Source organism: Aptenodytes forsteri, unplaced genomic scaffold (assembly GCF_000699145.1).
Source record: "Aptenodytes forsteri isolate BGI_AS27 unplaced genomic scaffold, ASM69914v1 Scaffold49, whole genome shotgun sequence".
Lineage (NCBI taxonomy): Eukaryota > Metazoa > Chordata > Aves > Sphenisciformes > Spheniscidae > Aptenodytes > Aptenodytes forsteri.
Window position 1 is genome coordinate 6,190,429 of NW_008795125.1, and position 14,039 is coordinate 6,204,467.

Consider the following 14,039-nt stretch of genomic DNA (forward strand, 5'->3'; position numbering starts at 1 on the left):
TATGGTTTTTTCAACTCACGCTATATATGTGTTGCCAGGAACAAAAAAAGATAATGGGGGAGTTATTGAAGCTGTGAGCATCGATAGCAACAATCTTTATCATACGTGAACTACAGGGTTTTGGGACATAGATGATGAAAAACAGTGTAATCAAGTTTCAAAGGATGTCCATTACTGCTTGATGAGGTGGATCTGTCCTTACCCCTGCTTCGTGTGCATGATCCCATCCTCTGCCTCGGGCCAGCAGTTGCAATCGTGTTCAAGTGATAATCCAAATTAGAGAACTAATCTAGGGGAAAAAAAGGAGCTGGTTCATTGTACAGCCACATGAGTTCCATGCTGGGATAGAGGGAGGCCACTGAACCACGTTGCCAGGAGATAAAAGAAGGGACCACCCATTTCACCAGCAGCACAGAAGTCCATCAGTTCAAACTGATCAAGAAAGTGCACCCAGATGGCCTGATACAAATTCTGCTAAAGCCAGCGTGAGCGCTCCGTATCATTTGTTTGGAAGGACTTCAGAGATGGTTGACCAGAGAGAACACAACTCATTGTTGTGGTTTAATCTCAGTCGGCAACTGAGCACCACGCAGCCGCTCGCTCACTCTCCCCCACCCCCAGTGGGATGGGGGAGAGAATCGGAAGAGTAAAAGTGAGAAAACTCGTGGGTTGAGATAAAAGCAGTTTAATAATTGAAATAAAATAATAATAATAATAATATACAAAGCAAGTGATGCACAATGCAATTGCTCACCACCCGCTGACCGATGCCCAGCCAGTCCCCGAGCAGCGTCCCCCCGGCCAGCTTTCCCCAGTTGATGTACTGAGCATGACGTCACATGGTATGGAATGTCCCTTTGGCCAGTTTGGGTCAGCTGTCCTGGCTGTGCCCCCTCCCAGCTCCTTGTGCACCTCCAGCCTTCTCAGTCGGTAGAGCATGAGAAGCTGAAAAGTCCTTGACTAGTGTAAGCACCGCTCAGCCACAACTAAAACATGGGTGTGTTATCAACATTGTTCTGGTCCTAAATCCAAAACACAGCACTGTACCAGCTACTAGGAAGAAAATTAACTCTATGCCAACCAAAACCAGGACACATATAGCAGCACTACAGACACCCTGGCCAAAACACCTGGGAATAGTAGGAGGGGGCATTCAGGAGCCGGAGCTGCTCCTGGAACCACCCATCGCAACTTTGAAAAGGTTTCTCACAGCACTGAGCAGTAGGGAGTGAATCCTGTTTAATCAGATTCTGGGTAGGGACTAAGAATTTGGCTCTCAGAAAGGAGAATACAGCATATTTTTTGCTGACAGTGCAAATAAAGACCCTTTTGTAAGAATTATCATGCCAGACAAATATATTTTCCATCGTTGGTATCTGCAAACTTTTTTTATCTGGGGAAAACTGAGGCTGCAATTCCAGGAATGTTTCTTCAAAAGCAGTACTGGCACATGGCTTGTGTGGAAACACTGAGCTGGACTGAGGAACTACCCAGCCAGTAAAAGGGTAATATTTTTTCCTTCCAGATTTTTTTCCAGCAGGATGCCTTTTCCAGTTCAATGTACCATGAAACGATGCTGTGTAGCAGAATAGAATAGAATAGAATAGAACAGAACAGAACAGAACACATCATAGTGGTATAATACAAACGTTAGAAACATTCCATCATTTTCTATGTAGATATTAATTAGGAATGTTCAGTCAATACACTGATGCAAGTTATTAAAGTAAGTATTCATAGTAATTTTGATTCAGTTCATCACCATCTGCTAGTATCAGAAATATCAATATGCTAAGTTATTTGAAATGAATAATGACTCTCCATACTCTTGCTATACTAGGGTAAAAAGCATCAAGAATATTCCTTTTAGCTACTTCTTTACCCTGCTGTTATAAAAACCATCAATGGCAGAATTTCCACAACTCGCTAGGAAGCTCACCTCTGTGCTGAGCTGCCTCTGTAGATGGAAAGCTTTCTGTAATACCTAATGGAATAATCCTTTACTGCATATTATGTCATCCTCTTTTTTTCCTGCCCTCAAAAGTAATGCAGAAAATGTGATCACCACTGGACATTTTTTCCTCAAAAAATCAACTGGTATATGGATATGTTTTGGCTTGAAGGCTGCAGTGCTTTTAGTTAAAAGAAAGAAATCTTCTCTTACGTGAAGTAATGGGGGTGAGGGAGTTATGTCTTCTTCCTCAACCTCATGTATAACACCATCCTTTGCAGGAATGTTTGAAACTTCTTGTAAGGCTGCAGTTATTTTCAAATAAGCAGAAGAAATCTATCATTCCTGTACCCCTTCCACATATACTTCTGAGTACTGAAACATCTAAAGCTTCTGTTTCATTCCTTGTTCACGACAATCCTAGCTGCTCAGAATATGCATATGGAAATCAGGTTAACAAAAGTCTTAGCCATAATGAAAATGCATGGAAAAAACCCCTTTCCCCTCTTTGTGGTATGCTCTATTTTGTTTGCATCAGCCTTCTTTCCCACAAATCCTTCCCCGCTCTTCAGATCCACTGCAAGCAAAATGATTGTATAGACTGGAGTTTTTGGACAGCATTAGTGTTTCAGCCCACCCTGAGCAATGACGGAAAACAGAACTTTCTACAGGGGATCCATTCTCTATCTGGTCCGTAAGTGAATGTAGCCCCTGGGTGACCTGGTCCGATGACTCCAGTGCAAGCGTTGGCAATACTCAAATAGCACACTTCTGCGCCATTGCATACAGTCACTACCGTGGCTTAGTGCGCACGGCTCGTAACTGAAATGTTGACTGCAGCCCACAATACCACCCCCGAAAAGTCAGTGGCAATGGGAAACATTTTGAGCCTTTGAATCTCCTGTTGAAAATGCTGCACGGCTCGTAACTGAAATGTCGACTGCAGCCCACAATACCACCCCCAAAAAGTCAGTGGCAATGGGAAACATCTTGAGCCTTTGAATCTCCTGTTGAAAATGCACATCCACAATTAATTAAATTCTTAATTTACGACTCTTAGATTCCTCACTAGTAGCAACTTCTCACATAGCTACCTCAGCATTATTGCTACCGCCTCCATTGACACAGGAGGCTCATTCTGTCCTGGAGGGCAATGACTTGGCTTCAGTTATTCACACATCTATGACATCTCAGCCGGATTACAGTGATACAACATGTCTGGCTTTAAAACCTTCGACAAATGTCTATGTAATATTACCCCATCTCTTCACATCCCTGTCCTTTGCTCCCTATGCCAGTTTCCATTACAAAATGTAATTACGTTCAAGACCTCTGTCCCGACCTTTGGGGAAACCAGTGACCTGTGCCCAGGATATCTGAAAGATCAGCTAAAGCCCACAAATGGGAATCACTGCCAGCAATTCCGCTCTCTAGTAAAGTGGAGTACCTTACAATTACAGTAAAGCTCCTTGGTCTAGAAAGTCACACTTCTTGCAGTCCCGGTCGAAAACCGGTGACATGCTCTCCCGTAAGTTCAGAGACATTATGAGCATCATGAAATTTTACTCTAAGTGGTATATGTATTCCTTCAACTTTGTCTTCTGTATGGAGTATTGCCACGCTGAGGAATGCCAGGTCAGTGAATAGGAGCTTTGTAGAAACGGAATGTTCAGCCCCTACTGGGAAGCAAGTACTTTGCTTTCCTCAATTTGCACTTCTAGCCAGCTCAAAAAAGAGTTGATAAACTGAGAGCTTTATCCAGTTACCAACAACTGGAATGCAGGCAAAATTCTTCTTCTTCTAAGGAAGTAAAAGGACTGCTCGCAGTTCTGCAAAGGACTGAGAAATTGCCAGTTTTTGACAGCTGAGAGGGGAAAGTGTCAGACTGTAAAGCAGTGTCTAAATTCATTGCATGCTGATCCTTGCCCCTCCCCATGCTGAAGTTATGGAAGGAATGAAGGAAATCGTAACAGAGCAAAGCAAAGAATTAACAGCAGATTGTAATTCACTATAATTTCGTAAGGCGAGGAAAGATACCTCCTGCCAGTTGTGGGAGTGGATGCTGGATCAGAAAGCCCGGAGTTGGGAGGAGGTGCCTGGGTAGTGTTTGTAACCCAATTGTGTGGGATTCTCCCGTGGCTTTTTCAGAACTGCTATTACAGAGCCAGACACTAAATGCGGGGCAGTGCAGGTGCAAGACTGGCACCACGCTGCGTCACTCAGGAGCACGTCCCACACCAGTGATGCCAGTGGGATCGGAGGGGCTTGCCTCCCTGAGCGCTTCTTCCCTCCCCCTGTACATATGCAGCTGTAAATCACTGCAGGTTTTGTTAGCTTTTGTTACCTTACAGTTTAACCGTTACAAGGATAATGAAAATAATGTTAATGTTTCTAGTCTTGGCTGTGAATTATTTTATTCTTACAACCAGAACACCTGTCTGTTTGGCACACTTTCCTTCCTCCCACAAAACACGCCTGCCATCTTCTGGCCAGGTCACCAAGCATCTGGGGGCTGGCTGGAAATGCACTTTGACGTGTCTGTACTGAATGGGCTTTTTCAGTTGTTAATGCAACCAACCAAGCAAACAGGTTGAAATTAAGTTTTGCTGTTGGATGTGAAGTTCCCCTATCACAGAAGAACTGAGTTTTCAAGCTGTGCAAAATTCCTGTCTCTTGATTCACAAGGATTTGCATGTTTTTCCTTTTATCTTCATACCTGCAAAGATCCTGAAAGTTTCATTTATTCCAAGTCTAAAGGAGACATTCGGCCAAAAGAGTCATCATTAAGCTGGTTTTACACTTAAATCACAATTTTCAGTGGCATTTATAGGAAACCAATGTTGATCAAAACTGGAATTATGGTTTTCATGAATATTTATTAAACACCAACATTGCAGTGGAACATAAGGCTGAGCAAAGTTCATGTGGTGTCAGGTTCCAACGCAAATATTTGATGTGGCTCTAATCAAAGCCAATGCTAGAGTTTGATACCACCTTAGGAGGCTTCAAGGAATTTGCTAACTAGGAGTAAAACTTTGTTTAGAAGTCAAGCGTTAAGTTCTGAAAACAATTCTTTGCTCCTCGTGATCTTCAAAACAAAGCTGAATCTCTTTCTGAAAACCATGAGTTATTTTAGGTGCAAGAACTACTGGTTGGTATTCCACAGCCTGTTATGCAGCCCTTTAGATTGCATGCTCATAAATGCTTCCTTTAAAGTCTATGACTAACCCACGAGAGCAGAATGATGATTTTTTTTTTCCAGATTAAAGCCATCCTGTAGGAAAACGAAATACCAAAATCAAAACACTTCACAAAACCGCTTTGCATTAATAAACTTGAGAGAAAAATGAGAAAAGGTTATGACAATGTTTTCAAAACAGGACACTGATGTGGATTTTCTTTTCAAATGTAGTACGCAGTATATGTGTAATACATGCATATAATCTACATCTTATATGCATATCATACATATGCGTTATACATATCAATGTAAATAATAGTTAATCTTAAATACTTGAATTGCTCAGAATTTTTGTATTTTCACTGCCTCAATTTTAAAATATAAAACTGGTTCATAAAACAGAAAATCTGTGCTCCATATCACTTGCAGTTAAGAGGGATAGTGTGGGAACTGGAGCCACCTATACAAGCAGGTAAAAAATCAGTCAGGTTAGTTTCAGCGCCCTCCCAAAACTTACGAGGCCACTTCTTTCATCACCGATGGAGACTGTGCTGTTCAGCCCTCAGTGGCACGCTTCCCTCACCCAGCTTAAGTCAAATGAAGGGTTGGGAACCATCCAGCTTCCCTGGACAGGCAATGAGACGATGTCTTTTCTGACATCTCTGGAGGATTCCACCTCTTCAAAGTCAAGTGTCTAAGACAGCGGGTGTCTGTCTCTCTTCGTTGACTTCTCTGGAAGCCTGGACAGTTAACACAGAGTAGGCTTTTAGACAGCAGTCAGCTGTCTAATCCGACCCCAGGCGTCTCGAGATGGTGATAAAACCAAAGAGCTGAAATGAGCTTATTTCTCTCCGTTAAGAGAGGAAGTGAGGCTGACTGGATGTCCAGCTTCAACTCTTCACCATCAGGCAAAAGTCTGCTAGACATCAGTCCAGATTTCTGCATCAACCCTGTGAAATTTATCACCGTTTATACTACGGCCTGGATTTCCCTGGGAGAAGAAAGGCTACACCAGTCATCGCTCCAAACCTTCTTTTGCACTATACTACAAATCACTTACGCTCTACTTCATGTGAGACGAAACTACCCTCTTCTTCCCACCCCCTCATCCAGATGGTAGCTACGTGCAGTCTGAATTACACTAATCCCTCTAACCCAGCCTCGTGCGTGGTTAACACCCAGAACTGTCTTTTTGCCAACCAGATTCAACGATTTACAAACACGTTGCTGAAGGCTTTTCATGGGAGCAATGTTAGGATCCTCCTCTACCAGGGAGGATCTTCCACGAAGACCACATTTTCTCCCGTGGCAGGTCTAGTTCCAGTATAATTTCGTGTTCTCTCTACTTTTGTCTCTCACATGTTGTCTGTGCACAAGTATCTCCCAGATCAGCTCTTCTGAAGACTGAAATCATCCTGAGAGATGTGCCATTTTAGCTAAAACCAGAAAATTATTCTTTCCAGTATGCTTCATTAATAAAGAAAAAAGTGCTACAGTACAGAGCAGCTGACACTTTCAGTTGTTTTTGACTAGTTTTACATTAGCTAACTGCTGTTAACTAGCTTGACGTGGTCTCACTGGTGACCAGCAGTACAATTCAGGAAGACCACATTTTCTCCCGTGGCAGGGCTAGTTTCCAGTATAATTTCGTGTTCTCTCTACTTTTGTCTCTCACATGTTGTCTGTGCACAAATATCTCCCAGATCAGCTCTTCTGAAGACTGAAATCATCCTGAGAGATGTGCCATTTTAGCTAAAACCAGAAAATTATTCTTTCCAGTATGCTTCATTAATAAAGAAAAAAGTGCTACAGTACAGAGCAGCTGACACTTTCAGTTGTTTTTGACTAGTTTTACATTAGCTAACTGCTGTTAACTAGCTTGACGTGGTCTCACTGGTGACCAGCAGTACAATTCAGGCCTATGAACCGTTCTGTCAGAAACTAGCTAAATTTAGTAGCCCACAGAATAACAAATAGCTCCCGTTTGGGACTGCGTATGCAAAGGGCAGGGGAACTAGGGGCAGGGTTGTTCTGCATGTGACTTCAGAAAACGGAGCTTTTCCACTATGTTTTTTTCTGCTAAGGCTTTGTACTGGTAGTGGAGTTCAGCGAGACTGGCAGTTACAGTGTGAACCTAAAGACTGGTAACGTTGAACATAGTCCTACTGAGAAGCGGAGGACAGCTCTGGCAGACGAGGCTCAGCCCAGTCACGAGAGGGAGATTAATGTTTCCACAGCTGGGATTTCCTCTACAAACAAGGATTTTTCAGGAAGAACACATTTTCTGCTGTGGTATGTCTAGTTTCCAGTATAATTCTGATTCTCTCCACATTTGTCTTTCACAAAACAAGTAGTACAAACGGTAAAATGAATGCCAAGCCCCAGAGTTGAAGGAACCTGCCTTGCTCTTTGTTATTTCACTTTGTTGCTAAATATCTGAGAGAAACAGTTCTACGAGGCCTCTGCTTTGCGTATATTGAATTAGAATAGCCAGATCTTGCCTTTCAGCTGTACAACTCACTGCATGCAGCCGTGCATCACCTTGTAAGGGGAAAAAAAGTTGAGTGTAACATATAATTATTTTCCTTAGCAACAAAACACAACATATAGAGCAAGGTTCTATATGTACAGCTGCTATTTGTTTTTACAAAGGGAAAATTTTCATTAATGAGGTTAAAAATTAACATTGGATCTGCATTTATTACATTTACAGCTGTATAACACAAAGTATGGTTGAGGTCAGAGAAACTGCTATAGTGGCAGCGTTTGCTCTTCTGTGTGCTCCACACAAAATATCACAATTCTTTCTATTTCTCCTTCTCAATCAGGTACGCCATTTCTAAATCATTGTCTGGCATTTGAAAAAATGAGCTGCACCGGCTGCCAGGCTTTTCCAGTTTCCCACCTGTTTTAGGAAAGACACATTTTTCTGTGAACAAATAGATATTGAGCTCACAAGAAGTAATAGCCAAGAGCATCTACAGAACAGAAACTAATATTAAAATCCAGAAAAATATTGAATATCAATTCCTAGGACAAATTTCTAGCATCTGCTCTGAGATACTTTAAATATATGTTACTACTTTAACATTCTAGAGTTATTTTTACTATGTAATTTGCAATAAAGCATGCTGCCTTTTCCACCATGGATTAATAACAGGGCTGGGGGTGGGGGCTGGTGAAACCGTTAAGAAAGGGTATGATACCCAACAGGCAAGCACGATACTGCCTATCTCTAGCAAGATGCACTTGAAAAATCAAACATCATGGCAGGAGAAAAAGGCATACTTGGCAGTAATAAAAAAAGCAGGATCTTTAATCATTCTTTCTTTTTGCTTGCTTAGTTAAGTCTTTAAATCAGGTCTGGCATACGTAGTTCACAGCTGTGGAAGAGCAGGCAAACCTCTGCAGCAGAAGCCACAATGTGTGTGTGTGTGTGGCAAGTCATGCAAGACAGACATTTCTCCATGTAGTGCCTGGAAAACAAAACAACAACAATAAAAACAGTGTAGGTGAAGGATCAGGGAGGAGCGATCTTAAGTACTGCATTTCCCAAAGGCCCCAGCACAGAGGAGAACTGGAGCCAAGAAAGCCAAAAGTGAGTGCTGCCCTAAGCAGGGTACCTCCCGGCAGGAGCTGGGCAGCAGAGCCCTGCCTGGCAACCAGATGGTGTTGTCCACATCTGCCGTCCTGGCAGAGAAAGGACCATGGCATGCGGGACATCCCTCCTGTAGCCAGAGAGACACCAGGAAAGGGGTTGCAGTCCTTAGGTAGATTCCACGTCTCTCTCTTTCCTTGTCTCCTTGCTAAGTATGCTGGTCATAGTTAGGAAGTGAGATAAATATGCCAGTGAGCAACTGTTAATATAATTTGTTCTCTTTACGCACTTTTTTCACAGGAGGCAAAACCCAAAGCTCTTTCTCTGCACAGTTTTATAGAAAATTGTAAAGCCATAAACAGCAAGCTCTAACCCATTTCTTGCAATCATCTCTTTACTTTAAACAGAATGAGAAAGTTTGTCATTAAAGGAATATGGAGAAAATTATAGAACTAAGAGATTTTCCTCATGCAGATGATGCATGTACGTGAGTCTTGTCTCCTGTCAGAGATGACCCAAGACTTGTCCCTGTGTTTTGACTTTCCAGTGTGTGCCTTGCTTTGTCAAGACAGTAAACTCTTCCGGCATTTTGAACTTTCCAAGCGAGCATTCTCTTCAAATAACAAGCATAAAAATGCCATCCTCCGCTGAGGGAAACAGAATGAGCGCTCGTATGTTATGGACATTGTCACTTCACGCAGATGTGAAATCAAAATCGATCTTTCACACAAACAACTTATTACAATTTATTTTGTCAAATGTTTACTGAGTAAATTGCTTCCTGCTTTCTTAGCTTCTTTTAAGAAATGCTATCTAAGCCCATGGCATTTAGCTGTAGAAAGGAATAAAAAACAACTTAATACAATACCTAATCTTAAACACATTATTTTTTATAGGGAAATTCTTAATATCTTGAAAAGGTCCCTATGTCAATAACAATATTTACAGGTTTTACCTTAGCTTTTCAAATGTTATCTTGATTTGCTCTCTTTCTCTTCAGAAGACGACACAGATATAAACTATTCTTGGGCAAAGACTACCAATGTCTTTAATTATAGTATTAAAAATTGTCATGTGAGTGTAAATCGTTTCCATTGAACCTTAAGCAGTAATAGGTTAGTCTTTAAATATTTTGCAAGTACCACATTGGAAGTGCCACATACGAAAGTCAATCTACACCAAACTGCGGAACAACAAGTTAGATGTAGGAAAGTCTACGCATCTATCTGCGTTAGCTGGCAATTCATTCTCATTAGTAGCGCACACACTGACAAAGCCACAAACAGTGCGTTCAGGCAGGCAGAACCGACGACACAAGCTGTCCTCCGCGGGAGGTAATGAGCAGCTTCAGCAAGGCACAGCTGGGTGTCACCCACATGCTGAATCCACCAAGGCCTGCGTTAATAAAACATTGGTATTTGGCTTTTAGAAAAATGCAGATATGCTGGCCTCTTTTATACTAGAGTATCATCCTAGGAGAAGAAAATCCACTTTAGGTTCCTTTCATGACTCTTGGGTTTTGTTTCAGTCCAAAATATAGACATCCTTACTGACTGTAATGAAAAAGCCATTATGACAAAATGAAAGAGATACTGTACAGAGCTTTATTCTTATATAAGGAATGCAAAATGATATCGGGTAATTCACCGCAAAAGGTATCTGGGAAGGACAAAGGAAATTTGGAAACAGTTAATGGATTGCTACATTCATTGCAAACTAAAACTAATTTTTGACATGCACATTTTGCACTGTTTTTCTTAGCAGCCAACTGTTCCTCATTCTTACAAAATTTATTGTTATTCGATCAGGCTAGATTTACCTGTGGTATTTCAAGGCAAAGATATCGTGTGTATTTAAAGCTTTTCAGGATCTTGTAGTTAGAAAAAACTGCGTTTTTATTCTTTTTACTCAGAAAAATGTGATTTTGCAAGACCATGTGATTTCATAATATCTGATGTAAGCATTGGCGTTAAACCAACAAAGCCTTTGGCTTGAAGGGCTCATGAGAGCACTTAAGCAAAAGGAGGACTTTTAAAAACTCAAAAGTTGTTTTGCCAAAAAGTGGGTTTAGATGGGGCCATCCTATACGGGCACAGACCCTAGACGTGGCCTCGGCAGACTGGTATAGAAAGTATGCAGTTCTACCATTCCGTAAGATAATAAAGATTGCTTTATGTCCAGTTGTTTCAGCACGTGCCACTTACACAGCTGTAGCTCAAGGAAACCATCAGACCCTGCACTTGATAATTTGTATTTATGCAGTTCCTCTTGTTCTAAAAAGCTCAAATTGAAAAATGTTAATAGCTTTTGAAAAAATTACATGAATTTTGACCACTTTGAGCTGTCAACACCCCCCCCAAATCATTTTTACATGACTGAGAGTAAAACCCCAACCTTCTGCCACACGCTGTATAGAACATCAAAGAATTCCAGTGACTTATATTTGTACCTGAAATAAAATGATCTGCAACTTTCTAACTCATAGCCTGATATAGGAGGGGTATTACAATTATTCAGAAAGCATTTTCGAGTGTTAAGTTCTTATTTATTATGAAACAACTCCCTAAGGCATAGGGAGAACATCCCTGTTCTTTTGCGCTGCCTTGTCACAGGGTGTAGGCCTGACACTTGACACATTTACCAAGTCAGGTACACACAGTCACAATGATGCGTGGAACAACCTTCACTTTGGCGTTCAGGACTAGTTGTCCTTAACAATTAATGTATATAGGCAAATAAAGGAGCTTTCTGCTTAATTTGTATGTTAGTTTATGAACAAGAAATTGCACAAGTCCCCAACAAAGAAAGCTTTTTTTACAGGAGTATTACTATGAATTTACTTAGAATAGGATTTAATCCCCAAATTTACAAAGAAGTTGAGACTGCAAATACTGAATTTGCATGTGTAACTGAAGTGAATTCAGCAGTTACACTTGTGTAATAAAGTTGAATTTTATTATTCCACATTTGAAACTATGTAATGCAAATTGCAAAATTAAAAATATCCAGTAGGTGTCATCTTCCTACATATTGCATGTATGATAATAAAATTTTTTTTTAATCGAACTTAAATGAAAAGCAGGAGCCTTAAACACTGCAACAAGTTTTCTGAAGAACGTGTAAAAAATGTATGAATTTGATCTGATATGCTTTACTAACACTAGGATTTCTGGAATGTTTGCAACCTGGAACTGTTTACACACAAAATAATTTGCAGATAGCCATGACTGTACTTACATGCCTAAATAACATCTGTAAAATATGCCTGTAAATGCACATATTTAAACCTGAAAATCCATTTAATGGATTCCATCTAATCCACGTGTCCTTAAAGCAATATAAATGTGTACTACAGCATTGCCTCTGATCCTGAAGCCTCTATTGCAAAAACAGACTTAAGATCCTCTTTACTGATGAGGATATTAAATGAAGATGGAAGGGCCTCGGGAGGGCAGGGAATTCCATTTCCATAATTGGTGTTTTAAGTTGTCAATTTCTTGAAATTACACCTCATAGAAATAAATATTTTCATGTGGATCATTGAGAATTATCAAGTACCCAGATCTGCTTGATTTACATTGCTTTTCATTTCAAATCAAATACTTTTATTTATATTCAGCAGCTTTGTACTTAGTTGAGGGGTAAAATTATTCAGGCAAGTCTGAATCAGTGTGATTCAGCCATCTTCAAATCCAAGTAAAATAAACACTTTTCACATTTTAAACCCTAACCTCTATTATTTGGCGTGGGGATACTTACTAGGTCAGAGTTACGCCTTTCAGCACATGATTAAAGCACGCACTTTGTCCATGTCCATGGATTTTGTAATACAATCCTTTAGCAATCTGGCAACATTTCTGGCATTGTGTGGGGCATTGCTTAGGGAAGTTCCTATGCAATACTGTTGTTGCCTGATGCAAAATCCTTTGAAAATAATAGAAAGACTTCAAGGGCTTAAGCCATGAACTGGTCAGGCAGACGAACAGGCTGAGCTACAGCAGGTGAAGCCGGAAGCAGACGCTGGCAAGCAATCGCAGCGTGGCGGGTGTCAACAGGCACACAAGCCGACTTCAGTTGTGGCCTGAAACCTGCTTTTAGTTCGCACAAGCCATGGGGTGGGAAATGCCCGTTCCAGATGGACTAACATTGATTACACATTCGCGTTTCATTTATTAATTTTTTTTTTTTTTAAATCGAGTCAGCTTGAAGTTTCCAAAAGTTAGTCCCTGTATCTGTGGCTTCTGTGAAGATGCCTCAGGAGGGAACCGATTTCAAAGGAAAATGCCTTTTTTCCATATGATCCTGATCTGCGGTTACACGTGGAGTAAGACAGGGCTTTTGCATCACGCACGAAAGAACAGGAAATTCTGCATAACCCTCCCCTAATTAAAAGCTCGTTACTTCTTCAAGGTGAACTACTCACTCGGCAGCCAGGAAACGATTACCTTAGCGCTCCCGACATCCACACGCAGCGAGGCGGCGAGAATGCAGGCGCGGGGAAGCGTTGCCGACAGCGGCGGGCGCAGGGGCCTGGGGGGCGAGGGGCGGGTTGCCCGGGAGAACGAGAGCTGGCGTGCGAGGGGAGCCTCGTCCTGCCGGCCCCGCTCGGCCGGGCCGGAGCCACGGCAGCGTGCGGGCTGGCGGAGACCGCAAAGCAAACACGCTTGTGATTTGAAGAGGATTCTTTGTGACGAAGCAGTGTTTTTAGGAATATGAGGAACGAATCCACGTTTGTCTTTTATGTAGAAGCAGATGGCGCTTTTTTCCTGCTTTGCCACTGTAGACACGCAAGAAGGGAAAGGTGAAGCTTCCCGGGAGCGAGGCGTGGCAGGCTGAGCCCCCGTGCTGGCTCAGAGGTGCCAGCCAGACCGATTTCTGCTCCCACAGCCCGCTCCTACGCGCCGCGCACCTCGAGGGGCGGGTTCCGCCCGGGAGAACGAGAGCTGGCGTGCGAGGGGAGCCTCGTCCTGCCGGCCGCGCTCGGCCGGGCCGGAGCCACGGCAGCGTGCGGGCTGGCGGAGACCGCAAAGCAAACACGCTTGTGATTTGAAGAGGATTCTTTGTGACGAAGCAGTGTTTTTAGGAATATGAGGAACGAATCCACGTTTGTCTTTTATGTAGAAGCAGATGGCGCTTTTTTCCTGCTTTGCCACTGTAGACACGCAAGAAGGGAAAGGTGAAGCTTCCCGGGAGCGAGGCGTGGCAGGCTGAGCCCCCGTGCTGGCTCAGAGGTGCCAGCCAGACCGATTTCTGCTCCCACAGCCCGCTCCTACGCGCCGCGCACCTCCCTCCCGGACAGGCCTGCACCG

The 14,039-nt window shown here is 42.3% G+C and overlaps 1 protein-coding gene across 1 annotated transcript in view; it reads right to left on the reverse strand.

Moving 5' to 3' along the window:
- Positions 1-14,039, reverse strand: part of TMEM65 (transmembrane protein 65) — a 75,374-nt gene that overhangs the window by 59,611 nt on the left and 1,724 nt on the right. The window contains exon 2 of the mRNA XM_009277231.2: positions 13,176-13,413. Within this exon, the coding sequence (XP_009275506.2) occupies positions 13,176-13,413 (238 nt within the window). The remainder of the gene's footprint in view (positions 1-13,175; positions 13,414-14,039) is intronic.